The sequence below is a fragment of the Camponotus vicinus genome, unplaced genomic scaffold, assembly GCF_025532165.1.
Source record: "Camponotus vicinus isolate PSW18456_S1 unplaced genomic scaffold, iyCamVici1.0 SCAF_4, whole genome shotgun sequence".
Taxonomy (NCBI): domain Eukaryota; kingdom Metazoa; phylum Arthropoda; class Insecta; order Hymenoptera; family Formicidae; genus Camponotus; species Camponotus vicinus.
In genome coordinates, this window is record NW_028141976.1 from 15,329,639 (window position 1) to 15,344,380 (window position 14,742).

The 14,742-nt window shown below is 28.2% G+C and overlaps 1 protein-coding gene across 1 annotated transcript; it reads left to right on the forward strand.

Moving 5' to 3' along the window:
- The first annotated feature begins 7,297 nt into the window (after positions 1 to 7,297).
- On the forward strand, positions 7,298 to 14,234 carry LOC145970811 (aminopeptidase A-like). Its single transcript, XM_083097804.1, has 5 exons — positions 7,298 to 7,572; positions 7,704 to 8,187; positions 8,878 to 9,330; positions 11,197 to 11,377; positions 13,991 to 14,234. Exons 2-5 carry the CDS (start codon positions 7,727 to 7,729, stop codon positions 14,141 to 14,143), a joined length of 1,248 nt encoding a protein of 415 aa, XP_082953930.1. The 5' UTR covers positions 7,298 to 7,572; positions 7,704 to 7,726; the 3' UTR covers positions 14,144 to 14,234.
- Positions 14,235 to 14,742: the final 508 nt, after the last annotated feature.

Genomic DNA, 14,742 nt, shown 5'->3' on the forward strand with positions numbered 1-14,742 from the left:
CTAATAAGCAAATAATTATATACATATGTAAAACGAATAAAATTGTAATAAACTATATTGTAATAAATTGTAATAAAATATATTGTAATAAAATACAAAGTTTAGATAAATAATTAACAAAGAAAATAATTTAAAAAATCATGGAGATTCAAAAATTTTTGCCAGTGTTATATATGCTACAAACAAAAATTTGAAATTGATCCAAAATAAATTTAGAATATTACATATGTATTATATTTATATATAATGTAGATTGCTATCACACTGCATTCTTGACTTTTATGCGCAATCTGATTCAACTCGTTGCAATTCTTCGGAGTATTGATAATTTATGAGCAGAGACATCACGCGAATCACGCGACACGACAACGCTCAGTTAGCTCGCTGACTCGAAAAAAGGTGGGTCTATTCTAACCGATCATCAACAGGTGAAAATGAGTGGAAAAAAGAATGAATGAAAAAAAGATGATCTTTAGAATCCTTTTAAAAACGGGGCGATGTTCAAAAATAGATAGATAAAGGGCATATGTGCATGATATTTATTTCTTTTTAAACGCGATTCCATTTACGGTGGCAGCAAACTCCACGACGCTCAATCATATGATTTGTTGTAGCGTCGCGCGACCACGTGGCTCACGTGATTGACAATGCGCGTTCGCGCTACTCATTCATAAAGCAAGAGATTTAATAATAGTTTTATGTAATTTCACGAGTATTCCGCGGTAATAACTCCACAGAAAATTGATGTAACAGCGCATGACAACAACACATCTTCAAAATTTGTGATCACGAATCTTTTCGATCGTTGAAAATTTCTCGTTTCTCAAGAGAAAGAGATATCTACATACAAATGATTAAATAATTTTATATACATAATTTGCGTAATATTTAAAATTTATTATAATACATATCAATAAGCAGTTATTTTTAAAGCAGTTTTATAAAACTGAAATTACTGCTTATAAACAGTAATTTCTCTTTTATACGCAAGAACTTTATATACATTACAGCGATCAATCGATTCTGTATCAAATTGATTAATAGCAAATTTTATAAGTAAATTAATCCTGTTTATACTAATAAAACATATACATATATCATAAAGAAATTTTCCCTTCTTTGTTCAATTATTTTTTTAAACTTTTACATAATGATTTTTCAAAAATTAAATCAAAAAATTTTATGTTTAATACTTAATTAATATTTAGAAAAGAGAGATAGAATATTGGTATTTTTGTGTAAAAATTTACACAAAGATATCAATATTTTACCTCTCTCTTTTTAAATTAAGTGTTAAACAAAATATGATTTCATTTTTCACAAAAACAAATTGTTACAAAATGTTAAGTAAATAATATTAAATAGAAACAAAAGTTTAAATTATCGAGCAGCTTCAATATTTATAGTTAATCTAATAAATGTAATTTCACAGAAACAAACATTTCAAAATTCGAATTTTATATATAGGAATGCAATTTTCATACATTTGTGATAAGAAGACATTAGGAATGCTATATATCTCTCTCTTATTTAAAAATAAATATATATAATATTTAAATACTCATTTTCCAAAAAATATACTCCTCTCTTACAAAACCTTCGATATTAATAGCTATAGAAATTAAATAAATAAATTTACAATACACACACACACACACGGACGCACAAATAATTATTTTATATGTATATATATTTTTTATACATATATACATCCTTTAATACTGCTTATATTACTATATAGCTTATATTACTATATAGCACTCATGATTAATTTCTATTAATCAAGCATTACTCATAAGAATACATCGATCAATATAAAATAGTAAAATATATTGGTTTACTTACTTGCTAATATCAACAAATCTGATATGTCAATATGACGTAGTAATTTGATAACACGTAAAACACCTTGTTTATCGTACGGAGGTTGATGGAAGAATAATAATGTATCTTTCTGCGCGCATCGGTCTTTGTCCTTTTCTCCTCTCGACTCTCAATATTTCTTGTGATAGTGGGGCGCACCCCCACTACTGCTAAAATCTGTTTCACCACAATGAGGTAGAAAGGAGAGGGGGGAAAAGGACAAAGATGCGCAGAGGTCAGATTATTATTCTTCTGTCGTTCGTACGTTAAGCAAGATGTATTATACGCTGTCAAGTTCTTCTAACTTGATAGCCTTCGATAGTGATTCCATCCAATTTCTCGTAAAACTAGTTTTTCTTACAGTTATATGGCACTTCGTATGATACTCTCGACACGTTTATCATATGCATTTTATTTTATATTATGCCGTAAGTTAACACGCAAATGACGATCGCACATAGTTCAATCGCGAAATTGATAAATCGCGCAAGTTGACGATCGTACATAGTTCAATCGCGAAATTGATAAATCGCGCAAGTTGATAATCGCTAATTTTAATAATTACATAAAATAACCGCGTTAAAATATAAAATATCCTGTTAATAAATTTTTAATTAATTATTAATTAACTATCGATGTATAATTTTTCATTACTTGAATTATTCGATTCTGCGATTTATTTATTATCGAATTAATATGAAAATTAATATGAAAATTATCTAAATAGACATTTAATAGTTGAAAGGAAATGCGATACAATTATATTCGTATACAAGCGTCGTAAAAGAAAACAATAATCATTCGTAAAATTTCATAATTCCTCGCTTCGATTTTTATTTTAAATACATAAATACATAACGCAAAATAATTGGTTCGATAAATTGTTGTTGACTCAATATATTTACTTATTTATTTATTGTTAAAATTAATTAATAATGCAAGGTAACTTCTAATCTTTTGTAAAGAATAATCGCGGCGTAATCTTAATAATCTTAGGCATCAATTTAATGGCATCTGTTTATATTCGCGTTAATGTTTACATTCGGTGGCCTTGTTATCATTCGCGTAGTATTCTTTCTACGACTATTATTCTTCGAGACGCACGATAATACATATTATAAATATAATTTTATAATATTATAAGTATGATATATATCAAAAAGAGTTTATGAATAATTAATTTAAAATTTAATGAACAGAATATTTTTGTATGTAGCAGTTTTATGTATATTTTATATGACAAGTATGTTAAAAATATTTCGTTATTAGAATCGTTAATAGATATATCGTTAATAGAATCTAATTGTCATGCAGTATTTGGTATTTGTCTTTTACAGTATGTGTAGCATATTATATTATTTACACACGCGATCACTTTATTATGATTCTCGAGTGGATCTCAAGGAAAAAGATTATGCTACAAATTCTTTCATATATTGTTGTATTATCTTGTCATAACTATTAAAAAGAACCAAAAGCAATCCATATAATTTTACAATTTGCGATAATTCCTCGCGCGGTTAAATAATTCTCATTATTATTGCGCTTTAAATAACCATTAATTTGATTTATATAATGTCCTTCGGTATCGGGATAAAGTTGCTGACATTTTTTTTCTCGATTATTAACAAAAATAAAAATATTAACGCAAGTAAAGAACGGAGTTTCAAGCCAAGCGGCGTTTTGCGATGCATTTAATAATAAATACAGTCGTATTTAATCGCTTACTTTAATATTTGTCAAGATCCAATTCTGTGTTTGTAAAACATCAACAATTTATTAAAACATATTTTGCATGATCGGGGGAGTATCGTGCGAAGTATTGCACAATTGTCATATTTTAATGAATAGTGCGAGTGCAATTATAATTGCGTGATTGATTGTTTTCGCGAGTGTTCTTTGAGTGCCATGAAGAATCTACAAAAAGAAGAGAGAACAACGTTCGATAAGATATCAGGCGGCTACGGAAAAATTGCTCAGGTAATTTATATCCCCTAAAAAAAAACCTTATAAAGGTAAAAAAATACGCCAAGTACATAAAAAAAAAATCTAAAAGAGTGATAAAAATAAAATATTTAAAAACCGATATGAGATCAATACTATTAGCCAAGTACAATAAATTATGTGATATTAATTCGTAATCGATACTAAATGAGTTAAGATTACTTTAATTCCTAAAGCATTTTTTATATGATGTATATAATTTAAAAAAGTTTTACACAAATTCTAAATCGCATAGATGACCTTAAGGTCGAAGTAAGATATGAAAACTTGGCCCCGTATTTAAGTCATACAGTTTAAAACAGGAAAAAGCTAGATTTTTGATGGGCTCAATATAAAATTTAAAATTACACTACGGACCGCGCACGCGCGTAGCTAAATTTCGAACTTATATATCTTGTCTCCTCTGTATTACTTGGAAATCATCACATAGAGATTAGGCAAAGTGAAATCTCTTTTTTTATGAGTTTTTTTATTTTCTCTGCAAGTAAAGTTTAATTGTTGTAAGTCGGATTGAAAAGCTTCGCAGGTCGTTTCTGACTCACAGGCTGCCTGTTGCACATTCGTAGTCTAAAGCTTATTTTATAAAAATGTATATTGTACTTACTAAATGAAAGGATTAACAAATATATATTGTTTATATGTATATTGTATAATCAAATTTTTTATTTTATTCAAGATATGTAAACGACGGAGCGGGAGAGGGAGCACGCCAAGTTTTCATATCTTACTTACTTTCATATCTTACTTTCCTGAAGGTCATTTATGCGATTTAGAATTTGTGTAAAACTTTTTTAAATTATATACATCATATAAAAAATGCTTTAGGAATTAAAGTAATCTTAACTCATTTAGTATCGATTACGAATTAATATCACATAATTTATTGTACTTGGCTAATAGTATTTATCTCGGCTAATAGTATTGATATCGGTTTTTAAATATTTTATTTTTATCACTCTTTTAGATTTTTTGATTTTTTTTTATGTACTTGGCGTATTTTTTTACCTTTATAAGGTTTTTTTTAAGGGGATCTCACTGTTTTTTGTAAAAAATAATATTTCTACAGAAAATATATGTTAGATTTTTTAAAAATATTTTTTTATATACTTGACGCATTTTATTTTACCGTTATAAGGTTGTTTCTAGAGGGATATCACCACCTTTTTGTAAAAATTTATATTATTTCTGCAAAAAATATATACATATTTTTAAAAATCTTTACTAAAGATAAGTCGCGTATTTTTACAAGGTTTCATTTTCTAGATATCATTTTCTAGAGTTCACTCCCAAGGGGTGGTTTTTGAATATTGTTATAATACGATAAATTAGTCTCCTTAGAAGTCTTATCTAACGGCACAATTTTTATATTTTTGTGATACCGTTTTCGAGATAGATTAGATTTTACCCCCAAGAGGTTTTTGAAAATTGTTATGCGATAAATTAATCTCTCACACGTATACACACACATATACACATATCACACGTATGCACACACATGTACATAAATGGTTTTGTTTCTTAAAGCATTTTTGCACACTAAAGCGAATAATCATATATACGCGGTATGAACGCAGCTTGAGGGACAAAATCGCTTTGAATGTGTGCGTGCGAAGATACGTTCATGAGTCTGAACCTTATGAATGAAAATGAAAAATGTCACAATTCTGACATGCGATTATCATTTCTCGGGATTGACTGCACCGATTTTATTCAAACTGGTCACAATCGAAAGCTTTCACATTATATAAGAAAAATGCCATTAGAGATTTTTAATTACGGCTTTAGTTTCTAAAATATTTCAATCGAAAGTTTATGTGACGTCATTCAAACGTAAAATTCCGGATAAGCTACTTGGTAACGCCGCGTCGAGAACAGTGACTCTCAATGCTCGGATCAAATTTATTATCAGTTTTTTATGTACTTGGCGTCGCGGCGCTACCGCGTCGCTTGATAGACGGAAGTCTTATTTCGTCACTGTCACAATCGTGCTGAAAAGTTATGTAACATTTCCATTTAACATTTAAATTTACTTGGAGTTAATGATATTTATCGCTTCTAATTAGATTCTTTGCTGGTATAATTTTATTAATAATTCTGATAAATATTCATCTTTACTTCTCCAATACTGATTTTGATCTTGACATGTGTTGTCAACATCATGTCCCTGAGTAATATGCAAAATAAAATGCGTTTTAATTTCTTAGGATTTTAATTATACTGGGTACGATTTTAATTATCCTGCAATGATACTCGATGCTTTTGTATTATAAGAATACTTCATGCATAATTACAGATTTTCTTATCGCTCTGCAAATCTGACATTAAATTGTACTATTAATTATGCAAATGAGAGAAAGTTATATTTTAATACGTAGATTAATATATTTTGTTGATATTATAAAAACAAGCTGAATTCTGAATGATTAATATAGTAACTCAGTAACTATAAAATTACATTTTAATATTTATTTACTTATTTTAACATCTCTTAAGTTTTTTATTGTATTAATAATGTATATCAATATATGTATATTAGTATTGCATTAATTATTACTTGCTAATACACATAAATTAATATATGTATATTAATGTGTAATATATATGTGATTTAATAGTGGATGATATTACAGTATAGATTATAATTTTAATATAATGTAAAATAATTACGAATGTTGTGTAATAAAATATTATATGTGTAATTAATATTATAAAATACTGTACATATAATTAATATTTAAATATATTTGTACATAAATATTAACAAATTAGTGCGTTATATTAACATATGTTATTAATATTTTAAATCCTATAAAAAGTATTCTTTACGAATGTGTTTTATTAATGTACTACTAATGTTTTTAATTTAATAATAAATTATATGGAATAATTCTTGGAGCACGCAATCTCTATAATATTTTTATTCCACAGTATAAAAAAATCTTTCTCAATTTTAATTTAAAAATCTGCTTCGTTATAAGAATGACACGATTATTGATTTGATCGATTTGAGAGATTTCCCGTTGTTTTATTCATATATCCACCATATAAATTTGAAAGAGTGAACAAAAACCTAAAAAATAATAGTTATTCATTTATATTCTCTTATGTACAATACTGTAATATTATACTCTATCGTTAATAAGTTACATTTTTTCATTAACTTGCTCAAAAATAACTTACCGATACACTCTCGTAATAATATAGTATATAAAATTTCATTTGAATGTATATTGTAAATTATAAAAATTCTCAAATTTTTGGTAAAGGAATATACTACTTTTAAATAGTATAAAAGAATTCAAATATATATATTTACAGATATTTTTGCATTCTACGTAACGGTAGCCTCTTTTGCTTCAGACCAACGCGAAATAGACGGTTCTGTCATCTTACGGCGCTCGATCGATAGCACGAATTTGGAGTGGGAAAAACGGCACCGTGCTTTGCTATTACATATCGTTTCTCGATCGAAACGTCTGTTAACGACCTCAGAAGTTGTGTGTTTACATATGACATACACATTTATTGTAATATCGCCAAGTGTTGTTAGTCTTTGGAAGTTTCTCGAAATAATAAGAAATCATAAGTGCGCATATATATTTTTCATGTTACAATGATAGTGGATAAAACATTAATTTATTGCAGCTAATTATTGTAACGAAACATACACTTGCATAGCATTTGTGGTATATCTCATTATACAGAGTAAGTCATTCAAAATTAAGTTTATTTTTATATATTTGTCTTAATTCCTTCTTTTCCACTAAATCATGGTAGAGACAGTGCTGTGTTTAATTTGTCTGTTTGTACTTTCTAACAAAAATATATTTTTACAGATATCTAAGATAAAAATAGTATCATGTTTCTAAAACTATTGTTAAGTAGCAGTTTAACAATCATCGTCGCGGCGGCTTTTTTAACCGATGATCAGATAATTAAAATATCTCAAGAAGAGTTAAACAGGCACTCGAATTATATATTACCGCAACAATATGATATCATCTTTACACATATCGAAAAAAATATTCTTGTCAGCAACTGCAGTATACGTATAGAGATTATAAATTCAACATCAAGCATATTATTGTATTTACACGTAAAAAATATTAGTCTAACTATGTTTTATTATCCACATTATTCTATGAATGAAAATCCGATCATTTATCCATCGGAAAAATCTATGTATGACATTGAGAAAAACATTGTCAAATATATATTCGCTAATGATCTATTGCCAGGGTATTACATCATAAAATTAGTTTATAATATAACTGAAGATACAGGCCTAAAAAACTTTTATAAAAGAGATGAGCGACAGCGGTAAGTAACTGTTAAAATGTTAAATATATAGTTATTTCACGATGTTTATGAACAAGCCCTGGTGCAGCATTTCATTTCTATTTAAAAAGTATTTTCTAAGAAAAATACATTTATACATAGACATGTACGTATCTGAAATGTTTCCATTCTTAATTATATGTTTCTTAACATCTTTTAGTAAAAATTTTGCAATTTAATATTATCATTATTATTAAAATGAATGTAAGCTGCAAATAAAAATTAATTTAATTAAAGTAGTCAGCTATTTCATGTATTTAAACGTGCATCTACACATACCCGTACTATTTAGAAACAATACTAATTTCGCTAAAAAATAACTAAGACATATATACATATGTGTTTCATTTAATAAACTAAAATAAGCAGTTTCTTTAACTTGTATAAAATTATGTACGGAATCGTTGCTAATATATCAATTAAAATCAATTTAAAAAAGTTATTATTCTAATACTGTTTTATATTGAAATTTATTTTAATTTTATTAAATTTTCATGCTAAATATTAATTATAAATATTTATTTTGTACCTGTATATGCTAAAATAAACATTTTATGAATCTCGCACAACTAAAATATATGCAACTTTTATACAATTTCATTGAAACCACTTTTGCATAAGGTTTTTGCGGTGTCTTTTATTATTGTTAATTCATATTTCTAAATGTAATAGGTTGGCAACGTATGTTGATATTGGGATCCAACACATGGTTCCGTCTTTGCCCGAATCTTTAAGAACCACCATGCCCAATGATAGGCCCATCTATGATATTATTGTAGAACATTATCAAAACTATACAGTTTTATCAAATATACCGATACAAAAAATAGAAACGAATGATAAACACATGACGAAGACACATTTTAATACGCTTGTAAAGCCTATTTATCTTTTATTTCTGACTAACCGAATTAATTTATCTCTTATGCCTGGTACAAATGAAGGTGTCAGAGTTAATATGTGGTGTAGAATGCACTGCGAATTTGCACACGAATTTGCTGAAAATATAACATCGTACTTGTTCGATAAATGGAAACGTTTGAATAAAACTTGGCAAATAAATCATGTTGCACTTCCGGATTTTCAAAACGAAAGCATCATAAATCTGGGCCTTATTCTTTACAGGTAACTATACAATTATAAAAAATTAATATATTTCGAAGATGAAAAAAAGGATAACACAATTCTTGGTAACTAAAATTATTTACATATCTTTTCTCTATTTTTAAAATATTACTTGAATATATTTTAAAAAGTAAGTAAAATTGTATGAAGAGACGAGAAACATATCTAATCGATTATTATTAGTCCAGTTTATTATATGTCCAGAAAGTTATTGCGATTTTTGTTTAAAATTTGGCGCTTTTTTTACGTTGTCTTTCTTTTGTATCTATGTTATATCAATTTAAAAGCGCACACTTCGCTCTACATTTTAATAAAAATAACTTTATTTTGATATTGGTTTGCGTTTTATTTAAACTATGAAATTAAGAATGAAAAAATAGCAAATTCCAGCGATTTTTTTATATGAATTCAAAATGAATCGTAAAGCAGCTAAAGGCTCGCAATATTAACGATGCATTTGGTCTAAGAACCGCTAATGAACGTACAATGCAATGGTGGTTTCCGCAAATTTCAGTGGAGATGGGAGCCTTGAAATTGAAAAGTTCTGGACGACTGCGATTATTGACGACGACCACTTGAAGGTGTTCGTTGAAACAGTCACGCACATCGATTCGAGAACTAAAACTTGGCGTAAGCAAGTCAGCTGTTTCTGATTACCTGGAACTAATTGGAAAAACAAAAAAGCTCGACAAATGGATGCCGCATCAATTGAGCGAAAATCAAAAGAATCGTCACTTTGAAGTGTGTTCTGCATTGATTTTGCGCAAACAAAATAATCCGTTTCTCGATTGCATTGTAACGTGCGATGAAAAATGGATCTTGTACGATAATCGTCGACATTTTGCACAATGGTTAGACCATGATGGAGCGCCAAAACACTCTCCTAAACCAAAATTGTATTAAAAGAAGATTATAGTGACTATTTGGTAGTCGTTAGCCGAGATAATCCACTACAGCTTTTTAAATTCGGACGGAATTATCACGGCAGAGAGGTACTGTCAAGAAATTGGCAAAATGCATCAGGAACTGTCACGTTTGCGTTCGGTGTTGGTCAACAGAAAAGTTCCAATTGTTCTACACGACAATGTTCGACTACACGCCGTACAACCGACGCTGCATTAATCAATTGAGCTATGAAGCTCCATGAAACTCTGTCTCACCCATCGTATTCGCCGGTCTTCTCACCAACTGACCATCACTTCTTTAAACATTTCGACAATTTCTTGCAGGGGAAAACCTTTAACAATAAAGCTACTGTCAAAAACGCCTTCGAAGAGTTTGTCGCTTCTAGAAATCTGAATTTTATGCTACAGGAATAAATAAATATTGTTTCTCGTTGGCAAAAATATTTAAATTTCAATAGTTCTCTTTTCAATTAATAAAATTCACTTGCTAAAATATGCGTATTTGAACTTGAATGTTAAAAACCATAATAACTTTCTGGACAACCTATATCTTCAATGTACATCAACTTATATGAAGAATAATATTAAAATATATATATTTTATAATCTTAAAATTGAAAATTACAAATTAAAATATAAAATTGTAAATTAAATAATTATATTAAGTTATAAGAATAGGTATAAGTATTATATGTATTAAGGTTTTCACTTTTATCAATCAAAATTTAAAAAAGTTATATATATATATATATATATATATATATATATAGTGCGGTACTCGCTTTCAATATATTGCATTACTTCGTAATGAGCATTTATAAATAAAACATTAATAATAATATATAATTAATATATTAATTTAATAGAATCATTTAATTATAAATTTGGAAATACAATATTTTTTATGTGTTATTATACAACAGAAATAAACATTATATAAAACATTCTTTTTTATTTTCAGAGAAGCAGATATTATCTACAATGACAATGTAGATTGTTTTGCGACTAAAATCAAAATTGCCCGTTTCATGGCCCATAAAATAATACAGGAATGTTCTTATTATGAAAATCCACTTTGGCCGTTATCCTCTTTGTTAAATGAGACTATTGTCGCATTTCTTGGATTATATGTCACCAATCAGGTTATTTTAAGCATTCTTTAGCGCAAAACTTGCTCACTAGCAAACAATATGATGGATATATATATATATATATATATATATATATATATATATATACAGGGTGTTTCATTTTAATCCGACCAGTCGAATATCTCGAAAACCAAGCCCGGGAGAGAAAAATATTTCAGACAAAAGTTGTTTGGTTTCGATAGGGCCATAAGATGGTATCATTGGTTTGACCTTGAAGAGTCATTTGAAGGTCACGTGAAGGTCACTTCAATTTTTTTAAATGGAACACCCTATATATTTTTGCACACTCTTGTAGCTTATCTCGAGAGCTTTCCAAAACACTATCATTAAGTACCTTTTCGTTAAGTACTTTTTGAGTTATGAGGGTTGAAATAATTTCTTAATTTTACATAAACCGTAAAATATCTTGTAAAATATTCACTTTTCGATTATCTTACCTTAATACTTTTATGTACAAAATAATGAGAGGAATCAATTGGTGTAAAAAAACACATAGTTGTTTTTAAGAAAAAATATGGAATTGTTAATTGCAAATTACATATTTTTTCTTCAAAACAACTATGTGTTTTTTTTACACCAATTGATTCCTCTCATTATTTTGTACGTAAAAGTATTAAGGTAAGATAATCGAAAAATGAATATTTTACTAGATATTTTACGGTTTATGTAGAATTAAGAAATTATTTCAAGCCTCATAACTCAAAAAGTACTTAACGAAAAGGTACTTAATTATAGTGTTTTGGAAAGCTCTCGATGTCAGCTACAAGAATGTGCAAAAATATATAGGGTATTCCATTTAAGAAATTTAAGGTGACCTTTATGTGACCTTCAAATGACTGTTCAAGGTCAAATCATTGTCACCATCTTATGGCCCCCTCGAAACCAAACAACTTTTGTCTGAAATATTTTTCTCTCCCGGGCTTGGTTTTCGAGATATTCGACTGGTCGGATTAAAATGAAACACCCTGTATATATGGTAAATATTTACCTTTACAGCCATCCCGAAATAACTCGACCTTGACATATATTGTCAAGGTCACTGCCCTGAATAACATCCAAAATATTTTAGGCGTCGCTCGTTGTTTATTAAGTTAAAAGTTAAAAGTTAAACAAAAGAAGCTTTATAAAGTTCACAGAATTTTTGGGCACTATGTACAATAATAAATCTTTCATATTGAAAGTTATAAAGGAATGAACATATTGAAAAACTTTAAAATAAACAACGAGTGACGCCTAAAACCTTTTAGATGTTACTCACAAGTAACCGTACAGAAGTGTCACTCACCGATTTGAATGAAACTTTGCACATTTGTAGAACTATACAAAATATTTGATACGTATTTTCTTTTATCGGCCAAGGTTCGCTCTGAAGGGTTAAAACTACCCTTTAAATGTAAAGGGTGTATTTTATGCACCAGGTGGAATAAGTTGAATGTTTCAAGAAATTAAATACTTATAGCGGGTTTTTGTGATCAGCGATGTCGAAAACCTTGAGAAACACCAAAATTCAAATTTAACATTTTTTTACAATATTTCCATATCCTACAGGGCCGAATAGAACACTTTTTTTATGTATCTGAAGGCCATATTGGATCGGCCATTTTGATTTCCATATTTTTAACATCAGATTCAGTTTCAGCGACCCCAGAAACCCGCTATAAGTATTTAAATTCTTGAAACATTCAACTTATTCCACCTGATGCATAAAATCCACCCTTTACATTTAAAGGGTAGTTTCAACCCTTCAGAGCGAACCTTGGCCGATAAAAAAAAAATACGTATCAAATATTTTTCATAGTTCTACAAATGTGCAAAGTTTCATTCAAATCGGTGAGTGACACTTCCGTAGGTTTACTTGTCGAGGGGTTGTTTCTGCCCTTAAAATCGCTTCTCCGCAGATAAAAAAAATACGTGTCTATTATTTTGCATAGTTTTACAAGTTGTACAAAGTTTCATTAGAATCCGCGAGTGACAGTTGGGTACCTTTACTTGTCAGTGCAGTGACCTTGACAATATATGTCAAGGTCAAGCCATTTGGGGCTGTGTAAAGTTAAATATTTACCATTATAGCGTGTAATTTTTTTTATAAATCAGAATATTAAGCGAAGATTCTATTTACAAAGAAAAGTGAGTTTTTAAAAAATGCTAATTTTCAAGTAAATCTCCAACATACATAGATAATACGATTTGAAATATTTTTACATTTTTATGTTTCTTTTATTTTGTGTGTGTGTGTGTGTGTGTATGTCAAAGTCACTATGTTTCATTCGTCCAACTTTAAATTATTATATAAAAAAGAAGAAAAATTATCATTTAAATTCCACATAATATATGTATACATATAGAAATTGTGTAATAAGATAATTTTGCTATATAATATATTTTAATAATTCTAAAAATATTAATTTTAAAGTTATATGTCGAGTAATCATTTTTGTTATTAATATATTATATTTTTAAATTATTTATTCTATATTTTAAGAGTATAAGAGTATAACAGATTTTTTTTACATATACGTAGAAAGTAACAGCCCTAATGCATATTGCTATTGTGTGTTAAATCTAATATTAATTAAGTAAATACATTTAAACTATTTTCTATAGGCTCTTCCAAGTACCCGGATGATGGACTTGTTTGTGGTACAAATTCTACAAGAATCCCTTCATCTCGATACTGAGTATAATACATCACTTTATAATACATCATTCAACATTTCTTTTGAACATTACCGTTATATTAAAGGTATGATAATATAAATAAAAATTGATTATGAGTAAATTTTTGAAAATAAATGCTTAAAAAACAAATAGAATAACTGATAAAAATTTTAATTTTATATATAATCTCTTCATTATACACATGCACACATGTATACATACATAATGAAGCTGTAGTATATATAAAATTATATATAAAATATATTATATACAGGGTGACCCATTTTAACTTAGGCAGCCAAATAACTCGAAAAATAAGCAAGATAGAGAAAAATGTTTTAGACAAAAGTTGTATGGTTTCGAGGGGGCCATAAGATGGTATCATTGGTTTGACCTTGAAGAGTCATTTGAAGGTCACGTGAAGGTCACTTCAATTTTTTTAAATGGAACATCCTATATATTTTTGTACATTCTTGTAGCTCATCTCGAGAGCTTTCCAAAACACTATAATTAAGTACATTTTCGTTAAGTACTTTTTGAGTTATGAGGTTTGAAATAATTTCTTAATTTTACATAAACCGTAAAATATCTTGTAAAATATTCATTTTTCGATTACCTTACCTTAATAGTTTTATGTACAAAATAATGAGAGGAATCAATTGGTGTAAAGAAAACACATAGTTGTTTCGAAGAAAAAA

What these genes read in the sequence shown, in the direction of transcription:
- LOC145970811 (XM_083097804.1), top strand. Translation starts at nt 7,727, where the DNA reads ATGTTTCTAAAACTATTGTTAAGTAGCAGTTTAACAATCATCGTCGCG. An exon ending in AAAAGAGATGAGCGACAGCG is followed by an intron (nt 8,188 to 8,877) that starts GTAAGTAACTGT and finishes TAAATGTAATAG; the next exon opens with GTTGGCAACGTATGTTGATA. An exon ending in GATTATATGTCACCAATCAG is followed by an intron (nt 11,378 to 13,990) that starts GTTATTTTAAGC and finishes TATTTTCTATAG; the next exon opens with GCTCTTCCAAGTACCCGGAT.